Source organism: Schistocerca serialis, chromosome 5 (assembly GCF_023864345.2).
Source record: "Schistocerca serialis cubense isolate TAMUIC-IGC-003099 chromosome 5, iqSchSeri2.2, whole genome shotgun sequence".
Taxonomy (NCBI): domain Eukaryota; kingdom Metazoa; phylum Arthropoda; class Insecta; order Orthoptera; family Acrididae; genus Schistocerca; species Schistocerca serialis.
This window is the reverse complement of record NC_064642.1, coordinates 458419897-458447045: the sequence shown is the minus strand read 5'-3', so window position 1 is coordinate 458447045 and position 27149 is coordinate 458419897. Positions and strand designations below refer to the sequence as shown.

The window sequence follows — 27149 nt, the reverse complement described above, 5'->3', positions numbered from 1 at the left end:
TCACAGTCTACCAGAAACTGTCATGAAGGCTATAAAACCAATTTTCAGAGATCTTTCTGCAACTGTACTTTTGAAGAAATGTCTCCATGGACGTACACAAAATCAAAATGAGAGTGTGAATAATGTAATTTGGACCAGAATCCCAAAAAATGTGTTTGTGGAAATTCATACTCTTCATTTTGGAGTATATGATGTCATTGCTACGTACAACAAAGGTAACATTATAAAGTGCAATGTGCTGCAGAAGTTGGATGTGATGCCCGGAAAGTACATGGAGAGTGCAATGATGTCGATAGACAATGAGAGGAAACGGAATGCTGAAAGTAAAGAAAAGGAGTGTGAGAGGCAAGCCAGACAAAGAATGAAATATGTGAAAAGAAGGCTAGATGGTGAGATGTCTAGTGACAGTGAAAACCCCGCTTATGGTGCTGGACTCCACTAAAATGTTTGTGAAACTTTGAAACTCGTTTTCCACAAGTTTACTTTTTTGCCATATAAGGAACATTTTCAGCTAAACTATTAGAGATACAGACTTAAAATTTTCAAGGAATGTAAACAGTGCCAATATACACCTTGTATCATAGCCTTTTTGTGATACATAATTGATAACATATTTTATTTCAAAGGTACTATGCCAAAAATGTGTCAATTATTTTCAGTAATAAAATAATTATTATCTTTCCAAAAAACACTAATAAATTAAAATCCATATGGTACTTGGTATTAAATATATGTAATATTATACTGTAAAAGCTTCATCATTCTGGTGTTAATAGTTTATAAGAAAATGTTCCTTACATTTAACATTGGAGGTATAGGACGTTCCCGGTCCCCTTAAGCCCGTAGCAATAAACGGAGATTGCATTGAAAAATAGGATTTTGTAGCCAGAAGAGTGGGGAATAATACGGTGGAGTCCCGAATAAAACCAACCTTCTTTCAGCAAAAAAAGTTTTTCATTATTTATTGAACGGCCCTCCTATTTTTTGCAGGAAAATTTACGGAACGATGGGTAAGACAGTCGAAGAGCGGTTAGAACACTACAGTACTTCACTATGTATGGTTGTATTGCAGGACGACTTACAGTTTAACGTGGAACCCATACCACGGTGTATTCCGGCATTCTTCACATTAACAAACATTGCCAGGGGTTAAAGAAGTGATAACTGATGGAAAGAAATCCCATGTCTTACCGGAAATCGAACCCGACACATCTGGGTACTGAATCCGTCAGTTTAGCAACGACCCAATGAGTCACCGACAGGCACACTTCTGTCATTCTGTTACGATCACCATGTTGTCACTAAATTTATTTGAAATAATCTCCACATGAATGTCGTGGACCATTACCTGCAACAGACCATACCATGGGCGAGGCGAGCTAGTAACTGCTACAATCACCGATTAAAGTTACAAGTATCATGATTTTTTTGCATTTAAACATTCTCGGTATATATTTCTTCTACAATTTCGGTTGTGGGCCTGCTTCATACTCGTAAAACGCACTGTTCGCCTGGGGGCATTTAAGATGTCGATTCTCTAGTTCTTCTAAAGATAGAAGTGTTTTTCTTTCGTGCGTTACAGTGCTGGAACTGTTCGGATATAAATCAGGGTACATATTTTAGTGTTTCATATGGTTTTAGTACATGTTATTATTTATTATTATAGTTTCAGGGAACTGGTGTATTTCAATTATTTTAAATTAGTTTCTGCGTCAGTGTGAAGTTGGGTTGCTGGAGCAATACAGACAAGTAGCGGTCTCCTCAAAATTGTTGTGTTAGCAGAAGAGCCAACACAGTGTTGGGTGACGAATGGAGGCCGAGATGCACGCGTTTTAGCTCACGCAGACTGGCGTGAAGAGGGAAGAACTATACTGACGTGAGGTCTGGAACATGGCAAGGAATGAGAATTCAGAAAGTGGACGTTATTAGTTTGATACTTAACTTTAATCCATTAATGAAGAACGTCGCTCTTGACGGTACATGATTCACAATATTATCTGTTCAGAATACATTCTTGAAGAATATGGCGCCTTGCTAGGTCGTAGCAAATGACGTAGCTGAAGGCTATGCTAAACTGTCGTCTCTGCAAACGAGAGAGTATGTAGACAGTGAACCATCGCTAGCAAAGTCGGCTGTACAACTGGAGCGAGTGCTAGGGAGTCTCTCTAGACTAGACCTGCCGTGTGGCGGTGCTCGGTCTGCAATCACTGATAGTGGCGACACGCGGGTCCGACGTATACTAACGGACCGCGGCCGATTTAAAGGCTACCACCTAGCAAGTGTGGTATCTCGCGGTGACACTACAAAAATATACAAAAGTATCAGATTGTAAATACGTGCTGGAAAGTCTGTGGAAACATGCATTGCGGACTTAGTTTTGAGGGGAACTGACGTGATCAAACAGGGACAACCTATACTAAATCTTAGACATTTAAATGTAGTAACTAAATATTACGCTAGGCATTTTAAAGAACTTTGGTACTCCTCTTACAAATGGTTATGTGGCTGTAACGAGACACAAAAACTGTACTGTTGGACATTTGTTTTGTTTTCTTCCGATGTGTTGTGGGCAAGAAATGACATGCACAATTCCAACAGCTTAAGGAAACGGCAAGAAAAGTCCAAGGACTGTATTACAGCTGCATGGACGGATATTCATTAAATTTGGCAGTAGAAAGATATATTTTTGTTCGAATAATGCCTTAATATTAAACATCCAGATGCATAAAGAGCAAATGAAGAAAATAGACACTTTTGAGCAGTGTAATTAATGTCAGATGTCTCCTAGCTGCACAGTAACTTCGTTTCAGAGGACCGATGAAGCAGAGAACAGTGCTAACCAGGGCAACTACGTTGAACTGTTACACTTCATGCCACAAAAAGATGAATGTTTGTCAAACCACTTGCAGACTGCAATTGTTTTTCAAATGTCAAGTGACACACCGCATGACCTCATCGACTGCATTGCTGAACTCAGTCGTACAGGAATTTCGCAAGAATCAAAAGAAACGCTATTTGTTGCGGTTATTACGGATGAAACGGTAGATGCTTCATGCCAGACCCAACTCTCAACTGTTTTTCGGTATGTATTATCCACTGGTGAAGTGTGTGATAGATTTTTGGGATTTGTTGATGTCACTGATCACCGAAACGATGGGTGTGCCGTCATGGCTGGGCAACATAATGGGATTTAAAAACTTGTGACAGGCAAATACCGCTCAGCTCTCTTCGTACATTGTTATGGTCATAAACTGAATTTAGTACTGAAACAGTCGGTTGAACATATGGGAGTGCAAAATACTTTTCTCAGACACCAATTTCTGATTCTGCCTTTTTTTCTCCGAATCTTCTAAAAGAGCCAAGGCTTTGGATGAATTGAATAAACAATATTTTCCTTCACTATCCAACACCAGATGGTTATATATCAGTAGATTAATCGAGCTAGTGGCGAACTATAAGACTGAACACTAAGAGATTTTCGAATCTGCTGAAGATGAATCTAATGCTTGGGAGGGTGAAACACGAGCGTGTGTCAGAGGCTTTCTTCTGACACTTAAGCAATTTAGTTTCAATTTCTTGCTTTATGTTTTTTCGCGCGTAGTTCCCACGTCAGCAACTCTTTTTAAAAATACTGCAAATTAAGCTCTTTGGTTTTGACTATTATTTGAAGAAAACTGACCAGTTTAAGACTGAGTTCCAGGAACTTTGCGGTAAATTTGAAGAAGTATGGTCTAAAACCGAGACAGAAAAAAAGCGTTAGTGTGCCTCCAAGAACAGACAGAGGAACATCGTACCGTCCTTTGTTTTGTGAAATTTTTAATACTGTCTCGCGTCATTTAACTGACAGATATGGTGACTTGGATAATTTTGAGACTCATTCACTTATGAATTATGAAAAGTACAGCTAATGTACAGATAACTTCCTTCAACATCTTTTAATTCTTTGAGAGTATATTTTGATATCCCTCGATTCAGGAGCGAACTATCTCTGATGTATTCTTGAGACGAATTCCGGAACAAGTCAGTATTTAGACAACTTCAGTATCTCACATCCTGTGGCCTCAGTATCTGAGACATAATAATTAAATTGATTTTAACCGTTCCTGCAACCAGTGCTTCGGCAGAAAGATCATTTTCGGCGATAAAGAGAATCAAAATTTATCGAAGAGATACACAGTCAAAAACCAGACTTTCTTACCTTGCTGTGTTCTCTACTGAAAAACGATTGCCGAAGGCCGTGAAGCAACAAGTGACATTCTAACATTCCGTAATTAAATTTTTCGACAAGAAGGATCCCAGAATGGACGTCAAATATAAGTGAAACTGTGAGTACCGGAACTTTTAATACCATCCTTATTCATGCAGGTACAATAAGGTACAATAACAGGTATTTTCCGAGTACCCGGCATCGCTCAGTAGGCCTAATCTTGACGAAGTTGGGCCTTATACTTTAACAGACGGCATACGACATTATCCAGTGTAATATGAGCTGTGCTCACTCCGAACTATGCGTTTCCTTGAACTTGGCTGTCTGTCTGCGTTAGGTTCCCACCGTTGTTGCAGCAGCGATGTGGATCGGTATTTGCACCGTGTACCATCTTTGGTCTTCTGCATATAGTTTCCAGCTAGTATGCGTGCGGGCAGTCGGTCGGTTGGTGCTTACCAGGGAGGAAATCTCCGTAGGGCGCGGTAGGCTGGGTCCGCTGGTGGTCCCTGTGCGTGTGTGGACCAGTCCGATCGCTACGAGCTTCGTGGCTCACCGACCCAGGACGTCGAAGTTGGGTGGTGTCTTAAGTACCCAAGCCAAGTCCGTTCATGTTGTGTCGTTCGTTTCGGTGGTTCGCTGTTGGGGAGCTTTTCCTGTGAGTAACATCGAGTGTTTGTTGTGGTGAAATCGAGCTGCCGTGCGGTGGAATTAACTATATTGGTTCACTACAATTCAGGTGCACCAGCGTAATTTTCTACCTTGTGGCCGTTAGTGTTCTGGTTACCTGCTCTGGCCACTGACGTAAATCAGACAGTGTTCTTTTTTGGTGGTGTAAATTACGAGGCTAATCCCAAAAGTAAGGTCTCCTATTTTTTTTTATAAGTACATAGACCTGTTTATTTCTACAGTGGTTTACATCAGTTTACAGCTTGAACATTTAGCTATTTTCCGACATAATCACCATTTCTGTCGATGCATTTTTGTAGACGCTGTGACAGGTTTTGTATGCCCATGTCATATCAGCTCGCCGCCATGCTGTTCAGGAAGTTGTGAAACTCTTCTTTCACCTTCTCGTAGGAGCTGAATCGCTTTCCGGCCAAATGTTCTTTTAACCTAGGGAACAGGTGATAGTCACTGGGCGCCAAGTCAGGACTATAGGGTGGCTGAGTGATTGTGTTCCACTGAAACTGTTGCAGGAGAGCAACGGTATGCCGAGCGATGTATGGGCGAGCGTTGTCTTGGAGATGTTTACGCCGTTGCTCAACATTCCTCTTCTCCGCTTAGAAGATTATGGTAATATATTTCAAAACTTCAAAATTTAATTGTGGCCTTCAGCCGTTTGCATTGCACCTTGTATATGTTTGTTCTATCCACTTTTGCCTTATATATAATTTTATTTGCGATTTTAATTGCGTGTCTTCAGTCACTTGAAATTTATTTGTTGATTTTTAAGATTTCTTGTTTGGAGGCCTTCAGCTGTGAATGAATTGGATTTTGAAACTCGTATAAGTTCGGCTATGTGCCGTTTTGGTTTAAACGAGTTATTAAACTACAATTTTGAAGTGAAACTGACCGCCACCTTATTTGAACCTTTCCACAATCCTAATCACCTGTTCTGCCCAGCGTGTTTAGCGGGCGTTTCATAATACTGGGGCATGATGCGACGCAATAACGCAAAATCGTAAACAATAATATTATAATAATAACAATGATAATAATAATATGAGCTACAGCAACAATGCCGTCACTTTTAACGATTTTTTTAAAAGTGATTATGGTTACAAATACCTCTCACCTCGCTAATGGACCTGGCAGCTATCTTTTGCCATTTAAATCACAATGGAACCGTCTATTAAGTACTTCCCAGATTCAAATGAAGACGCATCTCGTTTATGTAATATCATTTTCAGGTTGAGCGGTATAAAGAAACATAAGATTAACAGAAGAACGATATTATCTTTCCACAAATGTCGCAATCACAGTTTTTACATGCCTTTATACGTGTAAATTACGATGCCTTACGTAGCCGAAGACGCAAGCAGCCGTCAAAATACAACGGGCAGCCAATAACGACCTCAAGGTATCAGAAAACGGTTTCCTGCGCCAGCCGATAGGGACGAACAGTGATGTTGATAGTATTTAGGGGTCTTAAGGTGACAGATGTGGCACATACCGGCTCCAGAGGTCCCATATACCCACAGCTGTAGTGCTACCGCCGGTGGTCGTAAAGGACATTAGCAGCAGGGAACCGAGCTCTCGGAATTCAAGGGGGTCTAGCCGCCCGCAGCGCCGATTGGTCGCCGTAATGCGATGTGATGTGATGCGATGCGGGCGGCGTAGCACGGCTGGCAAGCAGGCGGACCGTGATGGCAAAACCGATAACGGGTGCTGCGGCGGCGGCGGCGGCGGCGGCGGCGGCTGCACTTGCAGGTGGCCTCGTCTCGTCTGGTCTGATGGGGTGTCGCAGCACTCCCCTGGGAGGCGGAAGGTGGCGTAGCAGGCGTCGTCGACGGAGGCTGTTCAGCTCCTCTGCCGAAAACATTACTGCAGGAGGCGTAGCGACGCCACCCACTGACACTGTGTTGTTGTTTTCTCACGTCTCATCATAACAATATGCATGTGCATCTGTGCGTCAGCGTTATACACTTGCCTCCATATACGTACTCCGCAGGCTACCAAACGCTTCACACCGGAGGGTATCTTGTACCACAGGTAGTCAATCCTTTTCCTGTTATGAATTTCAAAATTTCCCCACGGAGCTAAATATTCAAATAAGATTCAGTCTTGCAGATGTTTATCATTCACTGTACTCCCAACAAAGGAGCGGGCTGCTAGTGCATAAAACTGCTTTTCAACCAAACGTCTTACATATTTAGAAAGAGATTTAAAATACAGGGTGTGTCAAAAAAAATGTATACACACTTTGAACTGTCATAGACAATTTATTTCCCGTTCTAGAAGGTTAAATACTACAACATGGCGGACGTGCGTTTGAGCTTTGAAGCGCGGAAGCAGGTAATTAAGTGGTACTGGAAGTTTGAGACTGTAGCTGCGGTTCGAAGACAGTGGAAAAGTGAGTAAGGTACAGAACCACCTTCAAGGTTAACAATTACACGTCTACGAGACAAATTCGAATTTCATGGAACAGTGTGTGATGTGCATAAAGGTCGATCAGGGCGACCTCGTACAGCTACAAGTGATGATTTCACAACTGCGGCCTTGGAACTGTTTCAGCGTACGCCTAAAAAATCTTTAAGGCAAGAGGCACGTGAGAGTAATGTAAGTGCTAGTAGTGTGCTACGCATTTTGAAGAAAGGCAAGTTTCGTGTGTACATTCCAAGGCTGGTACAACAGCTAAGTGACGACGATCCAGATCGAAGGTTAGAATTTTGTGAATGGGATCAGGAGATGGTGAGACGTGAACCGGGATTTATGGCTAGCATAATTTGGTCGGATGAAGCCCAATTCAAACTCAATGGAACTGTCAATAGGCACAATTGTGTGTACTGGGCTGAAGATAATCCTCACATTACAGTTGAAAAGGCTGTGAATTTGCCTGGTGTAAATGTGTGGTGTGGTATGTTTGCAAGGGGACTCATTCGGCCTTTCCGCTTTGAAGGTACTGTCACTGGAGAAACGTACCTAACAATGTTTGCTGACTCCATATTCCCCGCCATTCGTGCATTATACTGTAATGATGAGTTTTATTTCCAACAAGATGGCGCCCCGCCGAACTATCATAGGAACGTACAAGCATACCTGGACCACAATGTGCCAGGCCAGTGGATAGGACGCAGGGGACCAATCGAGTTTCCTGCACGCTCTCCAGACCTCACGCCGCTGGATTTCTTCTTAAGGGGCACAGTAAGATGAGGTGTACAAACGTAAACCACGTAACGTGGATACACTTTGGAATGAGATTCAGGCGGTGTGCGCAGTAATCTCATTGGACACTTTGGTACGATGTACGGAATCAGTGATGACTCGTACTCAGAAATGTATTGATGCTGAAGGCCACCAGTTTGAACATTAATCACATTTACAAAGTACATTTATTTTTCCAATTGGACTTTAAGCTTTCCATTTTCAGAAATTTAACATTGTAGAACAGGAAATAAATTTTCTATGACGCTTCAAAGTGTGTATACAATTTTTTGACGCACCCCATGAAAAGTTGATAAAAATACATTGTTTTTGAAACACACTTACGTGGCAGTTTCTTTGATTTAGAAAACTTTTTAGATTGTTGGGTATTACAGTTAAGACACAGTGCGTTCCCAAATTATTCGTTGTAGTATACAGGATGTTCATTTTAACTTAAGACATCCAAATATCCCGAAAACTACACATCGGATAAAAAAAAATATAGTTACAATTTGTTTCTCATAAATGGTTCAAATGGCTCTGAGCACTATAGGACTTAACATCTGTGGTCATCAGTCCCCTAGAACTTAGAACTACTTAAACCTGACTAACCTAAGGACATCACACACATCCATGCCCGAGGCAGGATTCGAACCTGCGACCGTAGCAGTCGCGCGGTTCCGGACTGCGCGTCTAGAACCGCTAGACCACCGCGGCCGGCTTTGTTTCTCTGGAGGGCGAATACAACGGTACCAAAGTCGGCCTGCCACCTCACCCCGTGCATGGGTGGCGGTAGAAATTTTGAAATCTTCAGTGGGAACCCCAATTTTTATTGCAGATTACAGTTCTATGGCAAAATCTAGATACGTTTGGTCTTAATCAATTTCTTAGTTTCGCCACAGATTGGCGCTGTAATCTGAGGAACAGAAATGCTTACACAACCCTTGATTATGACATGCTACTCAACGTCCCTTGAAATCCAATGGCGTATGGGACCCCAGCTCCACGCTGCGCGGGTAGGACAGGCCAGTATTTCGTAAATGCTGATTGGAAACACTATTCGCAACGTTGTATTCCTCCGACATATCGAACAGGGGATACTCGACGCGCCACATTGGCCTTGTAGCGAACTACGACGTTTTATTACAGGCAGTATACTGCGACCGGAGGTCACGTATCGTGCGTACACAGAACAGGTAGCGGCTCTAAGCATTACAATATTTGCGCAATGTTTATTGCCGCCACACCTACCTATCAATTGGAGAACGGACGTGCTAATGGATGATAAATGTTGCAAACACAGAAGAAAAAGTTGAAATGATCCTGATTTACGGAGAATGTTGGAGACATGTTGAGGTTGCTGTTGCCTTGTACGCCGAGCGTTTTCCAGAGAAAGCTCGCTCTCTTCCGTTCTTTTGCAAGGCTTTATGTGTAATGGCAGCGTGCAGACCGTCAAAAGTATAAACGAAGCCACCGTGTTACAGGAAAAGCTAGTGAAATAGCTGTACTAGTCGCAGTACAACCACAACATACGGATTAACGCTTGGCATTACACCGCGAGTCCGGCATGTCCGTAGGTAGTATTGTCACAATACTGCATCGTCATAAGTATCATCCATACCACCTGTCAGTGCGTCAAGGGCTTCCATGCACCAATTTCCATAACCGGGAAGTGTTTTGTGAATATGCACGCAAACGCAGACGACCCCCACGTTCTTTGCCGAGGTACTACTTTCCGCTGAGTCTCAGTTCACAAACCACGGTAGCATTAGCCGGCATGACATGCATTGCTCGAGTGTAGACAATCCCCACCGGTTACGAAATGTTGACCATAGGCTTCCTGTGTCTGTTAACGCATGCTGTGGCATCATGGGGAACAAATTCATTGGTTCGTGTTTTATCGACGACACGTTGAATAGAGGCAAAAATTAAACGTTTTTAGAATAGGTACTATCGGTAATACTGCAGGATGTTGCCCTGGTTTCAACATGACGGTTTCCCAGCGCATTACAGAACTGAAACACGGGAGGTATTAGACCGTGTTTACGTTGGTTGGTGGACCGGCAGAGGTGGCCCTAGTAATTGGCACACTAGGTCCCCGGATTTGACCCAGCCGGATTTCTTAGTGTGGGGATATTTAAAAGATAAGGTGTACCAACAAGTGCCAACAGGGCGCCTCAGAAACGCCTGTGCTGATATTCTCACAAATACGTTTCTTTCCTGTGTACTGTCATTTGAAAAGCAGGTTACTATGTGTATTGAAGTTGGCGGTTCTACATTTTGCCGGCCGGGGTGGCCGAGCGGTTCTAGGCGCTACAGTCTGGAGCCGGGCGACCGCTGCGGTCGCAGGTTCGAACCCTGCCTTGGGAATGGATGTGTGTGAAGTCCTTAGGTTAGTTAGGTTTAAGTAGTTCTATGTTCTAGGGGACTGATGACCTCAGAAGTTAAGTCCCATAGTGCTCAGAGCCATTTGGTTCTACGTTTGAACACTTACTCTAATCAGAAAAGTAGAGTAGCGTTCGCCTCGAGCCACGGCCAAAGTGGGGCGTCCAGTAGTCCCCTGTTCGATGTGGCGGAGGAATACAACGTTGCGAATGGGGTTTCCAGTTAGCAGTTGTGAAATACTGGGCTGTCCTACCCTCGCAGCATGGAGGTTGGGTCCCACGTTCCATTGGATATTGAAGGGATATTAAGTAGAATGTCGTAAATTGCGATTGTGTATATCCATTTCTATTCCTCCGATTATAGCGCCATACATATACATCATTTTAGCCCTTTTTATTGTTCATGAAAACCACAAATTGCATTTGATACCACCATAAAGCGAGGCTTTCAGAGGTGGTGGTCCAGATTGCTGTACACACCGGTATCTCTAATAACCAGTAGAACGTCCTCTTGCATTGTTGCATGCCTGTATTCGTCGTGGCATACTATCCACAAGTTTGTAGCGACGTTCCCGCGCGCTAATTCAAGCTCGCCGGTGTGTGTGTGTGTTTGTGTGCTGTGCGCGTGTGTCAGTGCTGTGCTGTGCGGTCGTAACTACTGTACACGACGTCAGTGTAGTTCCGCGCTCAGCCTCTAGAGGCGCTGTGTTTTCTAGCTTTTATATACGTTCTGTTTATTGTTATTATTCCTTGTTTTTTGAGTTAGTGAGTAGTTCCGTGCCTCCTGACTTGTGTGGACGAGTACTGTTTCCTCTATTAACTACGGAAGTTTCCGAGGATTAAGGATCCTCTGTATAGGCTGGAAACAAATTTTATAGCTCCGATCTGTCCATGCATGCCGGGCGTCGTCAGGTACGCGCCCGCAGTAAAGATATTGTTGCTCAACTGAAGGTCTTCATTCTTCTGAATCACGTTAAGCAAAGGTCGGACAGCCACCAGTTTAGCTGAACCCGACAAGTGGTGACCCCGACGTGATTCAAGCAGAGGCCGACGTGATTCAAGCAGAGACCGACGTGATTAAGAAGAAGCAGCCGTGAGCTACGTAAGTAACGAGCACATAATGATCGAACAGCAGGCCGTCTCCAGGATTGCAGTCCGTTTGCCGCCGTTCTGGCCCGACAACCCGGTACTCTGGTTCGCGCAGGTAGAGGCAAGTTTTAGCTACGCTGGAATAACGGTCGAAGCAACTAAATTTGCGCTGATTGTGAGCCAACTCGACCAACGTTATGCAGCCGAGGTGCAGGACATAATCACAGCACCGCCCGAGGCTGGAGCTTATGCCAGGCTAAAATCAGAGTTGATTCGACGGGTGGCCGCGTCGCAAGAGGACCGGATACGTCAGGTTCTGACACAGGAAGAAATTGGCGACAGGAAGCCTTCTCAATACCTGCGACATCTACGCAGCAAAGTTGACACCGTTACTGTGCCAGACAGTCTGCTCAGAACGCTGTGGAGCAGTAGGTTGCCGCCGCAAATAAAAGCCATAATCACCTCACAAACGGACATGCCGCTGGATGACGTGGTGCAGCTAGCAGACCGGATTCAGGACGCGATCACACCGGCTCCGGTCAGCGCAGTCGCGGCGTTGGATAACAGTGCAAACAGTACCGCGTCTGTAGCACGAGCCGACCATGATTCTCTCGCTGCCAAGGATGAGCTTTTGTGCGCCCAGGTCAGTGCGCTGCTGGCACGTGACGACGACAATAATAGAAGAAGCCGATACAGACGGCAGCGTTCGAGAAGCAGATCTTCCGGCGGTACTACCACTCCGCAAGGCGAGGTACCATTGTGCTGGTACCACTGACGATTCGGCGACCAGGCAAGGAAGTGCACATCGCCATGCTCGCACCCAAACGCCACCGGCGGTCGACAATAGGCGCAACCGACTGCCAGTTATCCTCCAAGCGCCTGTTCGTTACCGATAGGAGTTCCGGCGTTAAGTTTTTAATAGACACTGGGTCGGACCTGAGTATCATACCACGAACAGCCATACATCGTTGCCGGCCGCCAACTGCCTTCCGTCTGACGGCTGCCAACAATTCTTCCATCGCAACATATGGCACACAGATGATGGAGCTTAATCTCGGCCTACGTCGCGCGTACGAGTGGAATTTTACAGTGGCTGACGTCACGGAGGCGATCGTCGGGGCTGATCTCCTCGCGCACTACCACCTGCTGCCGGACGTCGCGAAGGCACGCTTGGTAGACAGCGTCACTGGCTTAGCAGTCACGGGTTTCCGTCGCAACACCGCAACGCACAGTGCCAAGTTGGTCCATGCTACGGAGGGTGAGTACACTGAATTACTGCTTAACTATCCGAACTTGACCAGGCCGCCCGGCGCTCCCAGGTTCATACCACATGACACGGTGCATCACATTCAAACGACAGATGGTCCCCCAGTAGCATGCCGACCTAGGCGTCTCGCCCCGGACCGATTGAAGATAGCGAAGGCAGAATTTGACGCCATTATTCGCGAGGGCATAATGCGGCCATCTAAGAGCCGTGGTCCTCCGCATTACATCTTGTTCCGAAGAAGGGTGGAGCTTGGCGCCCATGCGGTGACTACCGTGCGCTTAACGCGCGAACAGTGCCGGACAGATATCCCGTTCCGTTACTGAGGGATTATAATCACGCTTTACATGGTGCCACGGTGTTCACAGTTCTGGACTGCGCTAAAGCGTATAAACAGATTCCGGTGGCCAATGACGACATTCCAAAGACTGCAATAATAATGCCTTTCGGTTTATTTGAAAGCAAATTTATGACTTTCGGTTTACGCAATGCCGCTCAGACCTGGCAAAGGTTTATAGACTCGGTTCTCCAGGGGCTGCCGTTCTGTTTCGCCTGCCTGGACGATGGGTTAGTGTTCTCTGCTGACCGCGATCAACACCGACAACATCTGCGAGAGATTTTCGAGCGATTGAAGCGTTACGGTGTCGTCTTGAACGTGGACAAGTGTGTTTTTGGGCAGTCAGAGGTGACATTTCTTGGCCATAAGATTTCTGCTGAAGGCTCTCTTCCTCTGTCCGAGAAGGTAGATGCTATCTTGCAGCTATCCCGACCAACTACGATCAAAGAATTACGTCGTTTTTTGGGGATGCTCAATTTTTATCGACGACACCTTCCTCACGCTGCGGAGCTGCAGGAACCTTTGACGGCGGCATTATCAGGCCCTAAAGTAAATAGCAAGTCTCTGATACAGTGGACAGAGGACATGTGTTCTGCGTTCGAGGCAACAAAGAGGAGCATGGCCGACGCGGCGCTTCTCGCACACCCACGGCTCGACGCGCCATTAGCAATTGTCGTAGATGCGAGCCAGACGGCGATCGGTGCCGCGTTACAACAATGGTCCGACAACGCATGGCAGCCACTGGCGTATTATTCCCACAAGCTTTCGCCTGCACAGAGAAAATGGAGCACATATGACCGTGAGCTCCTGGCAGTATACCAGGCAGTGAAATATTTTCTCCCCCAAGTGCAAGCGCGAACTTTCACGATATATACAGACCACAAGCCACTCACGTTCGCCTTCCGTCGGAATAGTGTCAACTGCTCTCCCCGTCAATTTTATCACCTTGAGTTCGTGGCCCAGTTTACTACCGACATTAGACATATTTCTGGGATCGACAACATTGTTGCGGATTGCCTTTCACGGATCAGCAGTGTTTCCAGTACCACAGACTTTCCTGCACTGGCACAGGCACAGAGAGACGACGAAGAACTCCTTGCCTATGTTAAAGACACGGCTTCCGCATTGCAACTGAAACTCGTTGATGTTCCGGGGGAAGATACACAGCTATACTGCGACGTTTCTCGCGGCCGACCTCGTCCCTTTCTGACGCCGGCTTTTAGAAGACAAGCCTTTGATATAGTACATGGATTGTGCAATCCCGGGGTACGCCCGACATTCCGCCTAGTATCGCAACGTTTCGTGTGGCCAGGCATGCAAAAAGACTGCCGCGAGTGGGTCCAATCTTGTCTTCAGTGCCAACGCTGCAAGATTAACCGCCATGTACACGCACCGATCGGCGATTTTCCGGATACCACCGCCCGCTTTGCCCACGTTCATTTAGATGTAGTCGGACCACTTCCACCTTCGAACGGGCAAAGATATCTGTTTACAATGATCGACCGTTTTACACGTTGGCCGGAGGCAGTGCCGGTGGATAATATCACAGCAGACACATTAGCTTCCGCTTTTGCAATGACTTGGTTGGCAAGATTTGGATGCCCACTACATATTACCACTGACCGCGGACGGCAATTTGAATCAGACCTGTTCTCACAGATGGCCAAGTTTTGTGGTTACACCCACCATAAGACCACAAGTTATCACCCAGCAAGCAACGGAATGATCGAACGCTGGCACCGTTGTTTGAAGGCCGCGCTGATGTGCCACGAAGAAACCTGGACAGCCGCACTACCAGTGGTCTTGTTAGGCTTACGGACGACTTTCAAACCAGACCTGGGGTCGTCAGCGGCAGAACTGGTTTATGTAGAAACACTGCGGCTTCCTGGTGACTTTGTAGACGCTGATGCCACAGAGACAGTTGCTACTGGCCAGCCGGATTTCTTGCGACGATTGAGGGACCATCTATCAAAGATTCGCCCTCCGAAAGCCACACGTCATGGCAAGCCGCCCACTTTCGTGCACCAGGACCTGGAACAATGTCGTCACGTCATACTCCGCACTGAGGGCGTTAAACCGCCTCTACAAGCTCCTCATTCTGGTCCATATGAAGTGCTACGGCGCAATGCCCACACCATGGATATCCTAGTGAACGGCAAAACCACGACTGTTGCGTTGAATCGGGTTAAACCTGCGTATGTTTTTCCTGACACCCCACTAGCGGCACCTCGTCGTAGGCATCCATCTACCGCTGTTCCAGACACTGACGCCACATCTCCGGCGCCGGCTCTTCAACATCCTCCGCCCAACGCAGCACAACATCCGCCTCCTGACGTTGTTCTTCCTCCTCCGACGAGGACGACCCGCTCTGGACGTCGGGTGCACTTTCCGGCGCGGTATCTCAACGCCGACGCTCCGCTTCCGCCCGGGGGGCTGATGTAGCGACGTTCCCGCGCTAATTCAAGCTCGCCGGTGTGTGTGTGTTTGTGTGCTGTGCGCGTGTGTCAGTGCAGTGCTGTGCGGTCGTAATTACTGTACACGACGTCAGTGTAGTTCCGCGCTCAGCCTCTAGAGGCGCTGTGTTTTCTAGCTTTTATATACGTTCTGTTTATTGTTATTATTCCTTGTTTTTTGAGTTAGTGAGTAGTTCCGTGCCTCCTGACTTGTGTGGACGAGTACTGTTTCCTCTCCTAACTACGGAAGTTTCCGAGGATTAAGGATCCTCTGTATAGGCCGGAAGCAAATTTTACAGCTCCGATCTGTCCATGCATGCCGGGCGTCGTCAGGTACGCGCCCGCAATAAAGATATTGTTGCTCAACTGAAGGCCTTCATTCTTCTGAATCACGTTAAGCAAAGGTCGGACAGCCACCAGTTTAGCTGAACCCGACAAGTTCATCAAGGCACTGTTGGTCCAGATTGTCCCACCCCTCAACGTCGATTCGGCGTAGATCCCTCAGTGTGGTCTGTTGATCACGTCGTCCATAAACAGCCCTTTTCAATCAATCCCAGGCATATTCGATAGGGTTCATGTCTGGAGAACATGCTGGTCACTGTAGTTGAGCGTTGTCGTTATCCTGAAAGAAGTCATTCACAAGATGTGCACTATGGGGGTGCGAATTGTCGTCCAAGAAGACGAATGCCTCGCCAATATGCTGTCGATATGGTTGCACTATCGGTCGGGGGATGGCATTCACGTATCGTGCAGCCATTACGGCGCCTTCCATGACCACCAGTGGCGTACGTCAGCCCCACATAATGCCGCTAAAACAGCAGGGAGCCTTCACCATGCTGCACTCGCTGGACAGTGTGGCCAAGGCGTTCAGTCTGAATGGGTTGCCTCCAAACACGTCTCCGACGATTGTCTGGTTGAAGGCACGTGCGAATCTCATCGGTGAAAAGAACGTGATGCCAACCCTGAACGGTCCATTCAGCATGTTGTTGGGCGCATCTGCACCGCGCTGCTTGGTGTCGTGGTTGCAAAGATGGACCTCACCTTGGACGTCGGAAGTGATATTGCGCATCATGCAGCCTATTGTGCACCGTTTGAGTCGTAACACGACGTCACGTGGCTGCACGAAAAGGATTATTCAACATGGTGGCTTTGCTGTCAGGGTTCCTCCAAGCCATTGTCAGCATATAGTGGTCACCCACTGCAGTAGTGGCCCTTGGGCGGCCTGAGCGAGGCATGTCATCGACAGTTCCTGTCTCTCTGCAACTCCTCCATGTCCGAACAACATCGCTTTGGTTCATTCCGAAACGTCTATACACTTCTCTTGTTGAGAGTCCTTCCTGGCACAAAGTAACAATGCGGACGCGACCGAACCGCGGTATTGACCGTCTAAACATGGTTGAACTACAGACAACACGAGCCGTGTACCTCCTTCCTCTTGGAATGCCTGGAACTGATCGGCTGTCGGACCCTCTCCGTCTAATAGGGGCTGCTCATGCATCATCGTTTACGTCTTTATACAGGTTTAGTGACATCTCTGAAGAGTCAAAGGGACTGTGTCTGTGATACAACATCCACAATGAACGTCTATCTTCAGGAGTTATGGGAAGAGGGGCGATGCAAAACTTTTTTGATGTGTGTGTTTACTTTACAGACACTCAATAAATAGTGGTTCAAAGTGACACTTCGTGGAAGTTTTACTTATTTGTGTAATATTTATGTGGCAAGATGCGTTATAAACGACAATAACGAAGCAGACAACAATTGCTACCGCATACAGTTTGAATTGAACGAAGAGTTCAAATGGCTCAGAGCACTATGGGACTTAACTTCTAAGGTCATCAGTCCCCTAGAACTTAGAACTACTTAAACCTAACTAACCTAAGGACATCACACACATCCATGCCCGAGGCAGGCTTCGAACCTGCAACCGTAGCGGTAGCGCGGTTTCAGACTGTAGCGCCTAGAACCGCTCGGCCACCCCGGCTGGCGAACGAAGAGTATATATAGTATTGTGAAGTAAGTTGGTTAAGTCCAGTGGCATGCCTGTAAAGATTTTTCGACTTAAAACACGCTATTTTTTGAATTTATGAAGGAAAAAGGAGTGCAGAAGAGACAATAAGAGTATATTGAATGGATTGCAGACCTAGCATTTTAAGTGGACTTGACCGCACACTGTAAGGCACTACGAGGTGTGAAACGACTATTTCTTGTTTGACGGGGATGTATTTAAAATGAAAATCGCATTGCAGGAGAGACAAATTCTGACAAATACAGCCCAGTTCTGTAAGCTCCCTGGGGTTTTACGAAAACGTGAGATTTGAAGACTTGACTGTGGCCTTGAAAGAATTAGAAGGATAGTTTTGTAAACTTTTTCGTGACACTATCAATCTTACAGCTGTTTTCGAGCTAGTTTCGAGGCCGTTAGCTGTTTCAATGCATGTGGCGATGTAAATGATGGATCTGCTTTGTAATTTGTATTTCAAAGACAGATCCTCTTACATTGAAACTGTCCATGCCGCCTAAATTGCTTTCCTCGGGTAGAGTTTCCACGTCTCTGTAATCAGGTTGCGTAAGTGCTACAATATTTCGATCGACGTATGTGTGTGAAACACATTTTTCTCGATTATGAAACTAAATAAATCACGATGAAGTGACAACACGAGAATGGGTTATGTCTTCAGCACGCCAAAGATAACTAAATAACAATGAAAATTTATTTTGTTTATGATCTATGTTGTTGACAAGTGTGAAATACAAACCCAAGTCGTATGCAATGGGCTACATAAATTCGACGCGTTCGCAGTTTCCCCCTCTTCCTCAAACTGGCAGCATGCTGTGGCGGTGTGGCAAATGTGCAGTCAGGCTGAGCGTATGGCACTTGTGTCAGGGATCAGGGACAGGGTCGCAAGCCGAATTGTTGGCCGCCCCCACTGTAATCACTCTCAAGTAACTATCAAGATAACATCACATGCAATGCATTAACGGATAAAGGAAACTAGTACAATGCTCATTCAGCTATCATTACGAATCGTCTTTCGAGTGGGACAAATTATTACTGGCTTTCCATGGAGTTCAAATGTTCAAATGTGTGTTAATTCCTAAGCGACCAAATTGCTCAGGTCATAGGTCTCTAGACTTACACACTACTTAACTAACTAATGCTAAGAACAACACACACACACACACACAAATGCCCGAGGGAGGACTCGAACCTCCGGCGGAAGGGGCCGCAAAATCCTTGACATTGCGCCTCAAACCACGCGGCCTTAGGGTCAGTTCTCTTGCTGTATATAAATGACCATACATGCTAGAATGCTAGTACTGCCGTTGCTCTGTTTTTAGGTAGCACCCTATCTTCACTGAAAGAACAACAGACTGAGATGAGAAAGAGAGCAACAGCGGGCCATGAGGCCCCGTCAATGCACCCGCCGCCCCGTCCCCAAGCAGCACCAGAGCTGGGAGCAGAAGGCGCGTGCGGGCACCACCTTGTAATCTAATGACCGCCCGCCCTGACCAAACGCGGTGGCTCGTGGCCCAATTAGCAGATAACGAGCCGTCCTCGGGCTGCGGCACGGCGCTCGTAATTGGCACAAGCTTGTTTACCGCTCTTAATCTCCGCCACTAATTGTCCTCAGCCCACCTTGCGGCCACGTGTATACCGGCACGAGGGGTGCTCGCGGCGGCAGAGAACAACCTGCAATTTAGACGGCGCGAACATTAGCGTATCTATTAGACCGTCTCGACCAGTAGCGCGCCAACATTTCCTCACAGTATCACCTACGGTATATTTGATATTGTATTCACAAACAGAAAAGAGAAACGTAATTGCTTATTCGCACGCAAGCTCTTGCAGCTGATAGAGACCAATGCACTGCTAAGTTTCATTCTCCTCAATTTCCGAAGCTGTTTAACACTGTACCACACCGATAATCAAAATTCCGTCATATCTTTATCGTCACAGATAAAGGGACATGTTAGGTGACTCATTCATCTCTCTTCACGAATCTTCTTTACAGTTACACCAATTGCTACTGGCGTTCCATGGGCTTCAATTCTGGGACCATTCTTGTTCTTGCCATATATAAACGACCTTCACTTCATACAGGAAAAGCAGAAACACTGCTCTCTGCTGATAATGTAAGCATCACAGTCAAGCGCAACAGGGCTGCAGCAACAGAAGCAGCAGTAACTTACATACTCAGAAGTATTAGTGATCGATAAACGGGCTGTAGTTTGTCTTATAAAAATACAGTTCAGTCAAACTATCCTGTCGGAGGATTCAGGTCTGCGAAAGGAAAGATATATCAGCATAAATAACAACACAGCACAAGGACATGGAAATACGTAAAACTATATTTTCAAAATTCCTGGGTGTGCACACCGATCAGAACTTGAATTGCAGATCACATGTTATAGATCTGGTCAAATGCTTGAGTTCAGCAACACTTGCTTTCGTGTTATTGTTGACTCTAGCGATGAAAGTATTAGAAAATTACCATCTTCTGCAAAAGTTACGTCTATTGATGTCATATGGCGTAATTTTCAGGAGCAATTCCACATATAAGCACAAAGCATTCGCTGCACAGAAACGTGCTGTTGGAATAATACATCGTCTGCATCCTCTAAATTAATATAGACAGCTGTTTGAAGGATTACAGATACAATCATCTGCCTCACAATACATTTCCTCGCTTGTGAAGTTTATTGTGAAGAATCATGCACAATTTGAAAATAATACTAGCATTAACAAATGTCACCCTAGGAACAAAAGGTGCAAAAGATACAGCCCTTTAAATATTTGGTAACCTCTCTTCCGAATAAAGGTACTTACAACAAACGAAAGTTTAAAAAAATTAACTCATTTCTACTCGAAAACTCCTACTCTACACCTTGATTTCTGAGTGGAAGGTATCCGTGTCGCTGGGTTACGTTTATCGAATTCGGGTTTAAAGTAAGATAAAAAATATTACGAAAAAGACCAGAACTTACTCATGATTTCACACGTAAAATGCATATTATTTGCAAATCTACTAACAAGTTCCACATTATGGCGAGTTGCCGCAAATATGATCCACGAAACATGTGGAACATTGAACTAAACTGTACGATGCGCCCAATGAATTTGGGGCTAATACAGCACAGTGTGTTGTACTGGCCAGCGACGATCGGTGGATCGGACAAAAACGCAGTGAAACAGAAAATAGAAACTTGTAATGAGTTTTTGAAATACAAACGTTGTTTAATAAAGATAAAAGTTAGACGAAGCAACATTTAGGAGGAATTTATTGAACAAAAAAATGTCTTTCACGAAGTAGGTATGAGGGACACGAGAACGGAACGATATTAAAAGAGAGAGGAGAGATACAAGTTTGATTGCCGTTTATAATAAGAAGCAGGTTCTCACCCCCCCCCCCCCTTATATGTATTTAATATTTAATTTGTACGGAAGTGCAATAGAAGCAATAAAAATGTCACAAGAATGAAAAGAAATTGATCTTAAAAAAATAAATCAAATTATTCAGCTGATTCATAAAAGGCTGTATTTTATGTTAAGAATCTTGCCTCGTGCCCCAGCCGATAACTGGCAAAAGATGACCTCAAACAAGCACTAAAGTAACATTGATGGATAAATTTGACACAACATTGATAGCGAACATCAAGATAAGAAATGCAACACTGAAGCCACTAAATTAAGTATACTTCTTGGACTGTAAGGTAACTAACACATAGTAGTCTGGTGGATATTAAAATAAGAACAACGGCGACAAAAAAGAGCCCTCAGAAATATAAGTTACTGATTACAAAACCACCAACTTAATAAATAAATGCGAAGCAGAGAGGGAGAAAAAAGAAGACAAGAAATAAAACTTTCTAGTTAGCATATGACACTGCAACTAAGTCAACGACTACAAATCACTAGAAAGGTAATGAGATGAACATGTATAAATACCCTGAAAAGTAATGACGTGTAGTAATTGAGTGAGACGATGCCAATGGATTAGGATTACATTATAAGACGTAGATTAGTTTTAATAATTGGGCAGCAATATACAGTAATAAGGGCACTTTTAAAAAATTCACTGCTGGCCATAAAATTGCAACACCATGTAGGCAGCGGGCAACAAGCGTCAAACTGGAGTGAAGAGTACAACATGTATCGACAAGCAAGTGACCAGCAATTCATTGCAACCGCACAAAGCGGGTAGCAGTAACGCCGCCTAATTATGTGTATAAAGAAAGATTACGCAACGGGCCCCCCTTTCAGTAATCGCATTTGAATGTACGTTGTTTGTGAGAGGATATCGTTATGCTTAGCACAAAGAACATTATGTAACAGCACAGGTCGGAATTGGACATCGGCAGGATCTTGGCATGTTAGACTACAATTTATCATAACGTGATACTGCGCTCGGGTTGATCGGGATTCTACTTTTGCTAGGTGACTATGATTCGGCCGAGCGGTTAAAGGCGCTACAGTCTGGAACCACACGACCGCTACGTCGCAGGTTCGAATCCTGCCTCGGGCATGGATGTGTGTGATGTCCTTAGGTTAGTTAGGTTTAAGTAGTTCTAAGTTCTAGGGGACTTATGACCACAGCAGTTGAGTCCCATAGTGCTCAGAGCCATTTGAACCATTTTTTTTGACTATGATTCGAAGGATTCAGGAGGGCCATATTCAACTCCATGCACGGTATCAACCGCCCTACACGACTATCTCCCGAGGGAACACACAAGTCGTTCTCTTCGGCCGTGCAGTATCACACAGCCACGTTATGTGGTTTGAGTCCGCAAACCGGACTGTTTTCCTCAATAAAAGTATCGGCATGAACGGTGCGATGACGTCCGCTATTTTAATTTTTGGCGTCTTATGCATTGTGCCTTTTTTTTAAAAATTAAATATGTTTTGTACACAGGGAGTACATTTATCAATTACGGTCCGCAATTTGCGTCTATTTACAGCACGGCAATTACCATTACTGTTAGTGTATAACACACCTACTTGGATATCTACATCTACATCTATATACATACTCTGCAAGTCACCTGACGGTGCGTGGCGGAGGGTACCTTGAGTACCTCTATCGGTTCTCCCTTCTATTCCAGTCTCGTATTGTTCGTGGAAAGAAAGATTGTCGGTATGCCTCTGTGTGGCCTCTAATCTCTCTGATTTTATCCTCATGGCCTCTTCGCGAGATACACGTAAGAGGGAGCAATATACTGCTTGACTCCTCGGTGAAGGTATATTCTCCAAACTTCAACAAAAGCCCGTACCGAGTTGCTGAACGTCTCTCTTGCAGAGTCTTCCACTGGAGTTTATCTATCATCTCTGTAACACTTTCGCGATTACTAAATGATCCTGTAACGAAGCGCGCTGCTCTCCGTTGGATCTTCTCTATCTCTTCTATCAACCGTATCTGGTACGGATCCCACACTGGTGAGCAGTATTCAAGCAGTGGGCGAACAAGTGTACTGTAATCTACTTCCTTTGTTTTTGGATTGCATTTCCTTAGGATTCTTCCAATGAATCTCAGTCTGGCATCTGCTTTACCGACGATCAACTTTATATGGTCATTCCATTTTAAATCACTCCTAATGCCTACTCCCAGATAATTTATGGAATTAACTCCTTCCAGTTACTGACCTGCTATATTATACTTAACATCTGTCAAGTATCTGGGTGTGACTATTCGAAATGATCTCAAATGGAATGATCAGATAACACAAGGAACGGGTTAGTCGAACTCTAGACTGCGATTTATTGGAAGAATCCTGAAGCGATGCAGTCCTTCAACAACGGAAATAGCTTACAATAAGTTAGTTCGTCCAGACTTAAGACTATTGTTCGTCTGTATGGGACCCTTACCGGTTGGGTCTGATTCAAGAGATTGAGAGGGTCCAAAGAAGAGCGGCAAGATTCATGACTGGTACATTTAGCCATCGCGAGAGCGTTTGCAAATCTCATAGAAAGTTTGAAATGGGACACACTTGCAGATTGACGACGCGCTAAACAGAAGAGGCTGCTCACGAAATTCCGAAATCCAATCTTCACCGAGGAGGTGGAGCATATATTATTACCACCAACTTTCAAATCGCGTAACGATCATCATTCAAAGATAAGAGAAATAAGAGCTCGTACTGAGGCGTTCAGACAGTCGTTTTTCCTTCGCGCGATCCGCGAATAGAACAGGGGGGGGGGGGGGGGAATATGACTGGCGCGAATTGTGCCCTCCGGTACACACCGCTTGGTGGCTAGCGGAGTATGTATGTAGATGTACATGTACATGTAGATATTGTAGCTAAATCAAAAGGATCTTTCTTTCTATGTATTCGCAGCACACTACACTTGTCTACATTGAGATTCAATTGCCATTCCCTGCACCATGCGTCAATACGTTGCAGATCCTCCTCCATTTCAGTACAATTTTCCATTGTTACAACCTCTCGAGGTACTACTGCATCATTCGCAAAAAGCCTCAGTGAACTTCCGGTGTTATCCACAAGGTCATTTATTTATACTGTGAATAGCAACGGTCCTACGACACTCACCTGCTGTACACTTGAAATCACTCTAATTCTCTCCATTGAGAATGACATGCTGCGTTCTGTTATCTAGGAACTCTTCAATCCAATCACACAATTGGTCTGATAGTCCATATGCTCTTACTTTGTTCATTAAACGACTGTGGGGAACTGTATCAAACGCCTTGCGGAAGTCAAGAAACACGGCGTCTACCTGGGAACCCGTGTCTATTGCCCTCTGAGTCTCGTGGACGAATAGAGCGAGCAGGGTTTCACACGATCGTCTTTTTCGAAACCCATGCTGATTCCTACAGAGTAGATTTCTAGTCTCCAGAAAAGTCATTATACTCGAACATATTACGTGTTCCAAAATTCTACAACTGATCGGCGTTAGAGATATAGATCTACAGTTCTGCACATCTGTTCGACGTCCCTTCTTGAAAACGGGGATGACCTGAGCCCTTTTCCAATCTTTTGGAACGCTACGCTCTTCAGAGACCTACGGTACACCGCTCCAAGAAGGAGGGCAAGTTCCTTCGCGTACTCTGTGTAAAATCGAACTGGTGTCCCATCAGGTCCAGCGGTCTTTCCTCTTTTGAGCGATTTTAATTGTTTTCTATCCCTCTGTCATTTATTTCGATATCTACCATTTTGTCATCTGTGTGACAATCTAGAGAAGGAACTACAGTGCAGTCTTCCTCTGTGAGACAGCTTTGGAAAAAGACATTTAGTATTTCGGCCTTCAGTCTGTCATCCTCTGTTTCAGTACCATTTTGGTCACAGAGTGTCTGGACATTTTGTTATGATCATCCTACCGCTTTGACAGAAAACAAAATTTCTTAGGATTTTCTGCAAAGTCTGTACATAGAACTTTACTATATCGAATTCGTTGAACGCCTCTTGCATAGCCCTGGTCACACTACATTTCGCTTCGTGAAATTTTTGTTTGTCTGCAAGGCTTTGGCTATGTTTATGTTTGCTGTGAAGTTCCCTTTGTTTCCGTAGCAGTTTTCTAACTCGGTTCTTGTACCACGGTGGCTCTTTTCCATCTCTTACGATCTTACTTGGCACATACTCATGTAATGCATATTTTACGATGGTTTTGAACTTTGTCCACTGATCCTCAACACTATCTGTACTTGAGACAAAACTTTCGTGTTGAGCCATCAGGTACTCTGTAATCTGCTTTTTGTCACTTTTGCTAAACAGAAAAATCTTCCTACCTTTTTTAATATTTCTATTTACGACTGAAATCATCGATGCAGTAATTGCTTTATGATCGCTGATTCCCTGTTGTGCGTCAACTGTTTCAAAGAGTTCGGGTCTGTTTGTCACCAGGTCTAATATGTTATCGACACGAGTCGGTTCTCTGTTTAGCTGCTCAAAGTAGTTTTCAGATAATGCACTTAAAAAAATTTCACAGGACTCTTTCTCCCTGCCATCCGTTATAAACGTTTGAGTCTCCCAATCTATATCTGGTAAATTAAAATCTCCACCCAGAACTATAACGTGGTCGGGAAATCTACTAGAAATATTTTCCAAGTTTTCCTTCAGGTGCTCTGTCACAAGAGCTGCTGAGCCGGGGGGCCTATAGAGACATCCAATTACCATGTCTGAGCCTGCTTTAACCGTGACCTTCACCCAAATTATTTCACATTTCGGATCTCCGTCGATTTCCTTCGATACTATTGCACTTTTTATCGCTGTAAACACGCCTCCCCCTTCACTGTCCAGCCTGTCTCTGCGGTATACATTCCAGTCTGAGTTTAGAATTTCATTACTGTTTACATCTGGTTTCAGCCAACTTTCTGTCCCTAGTACTATGTGGGCATTGTGACCGTTTATTAATGAGAGCAGTTCTTGGACCTTTCTATAGACGCTCCTGCGGTTTGCTATTACCACATTAATATTGTTATTCCCTGTTGCGCTTTGCCTACTACTACCTTGTCGCGTCTCATGAGGCGTCTTGTCGGGCCTGGGGAGGGAATTCTTTAACCTAAAAAAACCTGCATGTGCACTCCACACGTACTCCGCTATCCTTGTAGCCCGCTTCCTGCGTGTAGTGCACGCCTGACCTATTCAGGGGGACCCTACACTTCTCCACCCGATAGCGGAGCTCGAGAAATTTGCACCCAAGATCTTCACAGAATCGTCTGAGCCTCTGGTTTAAGCCTTCTACTCGGCTCCAAACCAGAGGACCAGGATCGGTTCTGGGAACGATACTACAAATAGTTAGCTCAGATTCCACCCCGCGAGCGAGGCTTTCCGCCAACCGCCTGTATGAACTGAAGATGACCTCTGAACCCAGACGCAGGAGTTATTGGTGCCGAGATGAGCAACAATTTGGAGTCGGGTGCACCCAGTGCTCTCTATTGCCGCCGGCAGGGCCTCCTCCACATCTCGGATGAGACCCCTGGAAAACAGACAGAGTGAACAGTGGCCTTCTTCCCCGACCTTTCCGCTATTTCCGTAAGGGGCTCCATCACCCGCCTAACATTGGAGCTCCCAATAACTAATAAACCCCTCCCCCCGCGTGCCTGCTCTGACCTTGCTGAAGGAGCAGCCTCATGTCCCCTCACAGGCAGAGCGGGCGATGCCACACGGCCAGCTTCCACATTGACCCTCCGCCTCGTGCGACGCGAACGCCGCTGAACCCGCCACTCCCCTTGGGGAGAGGGTGGCCCAACCGCGCCCGGTATCCGCGAAGATGTATTGACAGCAGGGACCGTGGGTGAAGCATGTAACACCTGGGGTGTACCATGCGACGCACCAGACTCCCCACTGCTGCTACACTTCGAGGCAGCAGCCTGAAGAAGACGGCTGACAGGGGCCATCAGCACGTTCAGCTGTTCGCGAGCAGTGGCCAGCTCCTCCTGCGTCCGTACACAGCAGTCAAACATCCTATCCATCCCAAGAAATCAACAATTTACTGTAGAGAGTTAATCAGCTTTTAACTAGACTGCTAATTCACTAAAGGCGGCTGATACCCGACTAAACTGTGGTTACTAGACAATTCTTGTTGGAAACAAAA

General features: G+C 45.4%; 1 protein-coding gene across 1 annotated transcript; it reads left to right on the top strand.

Annotated features, from left to right (window-relative positions):
- Positions 1-11575: 11575 nt before the first annotated feature.
- Positions 11576-12319, top strand: LOC126481993 (uncharacterized). Its single transcript, XM_050105957.1, has one exon. The coding sequence runs from the start codon at positions 11576-11578 to the stop codon at positions 12317-12319; it is 744 nt and encodes a 247-aa protein (XP_049961914.1).
- The last annotated feature ends 14830 nt before the right edge of the window (positions 12320-27149 follow it).

Excerpts from the sequence above, each read along its gene's own strand:
- LOC126481993 (XM_050105957.1), top strand. The coding sequence starts at position 11,576 with ATGATCGAACAGCAGGCCGTCTCCAGGATTGCAGTCCGTTTGCCGCCG.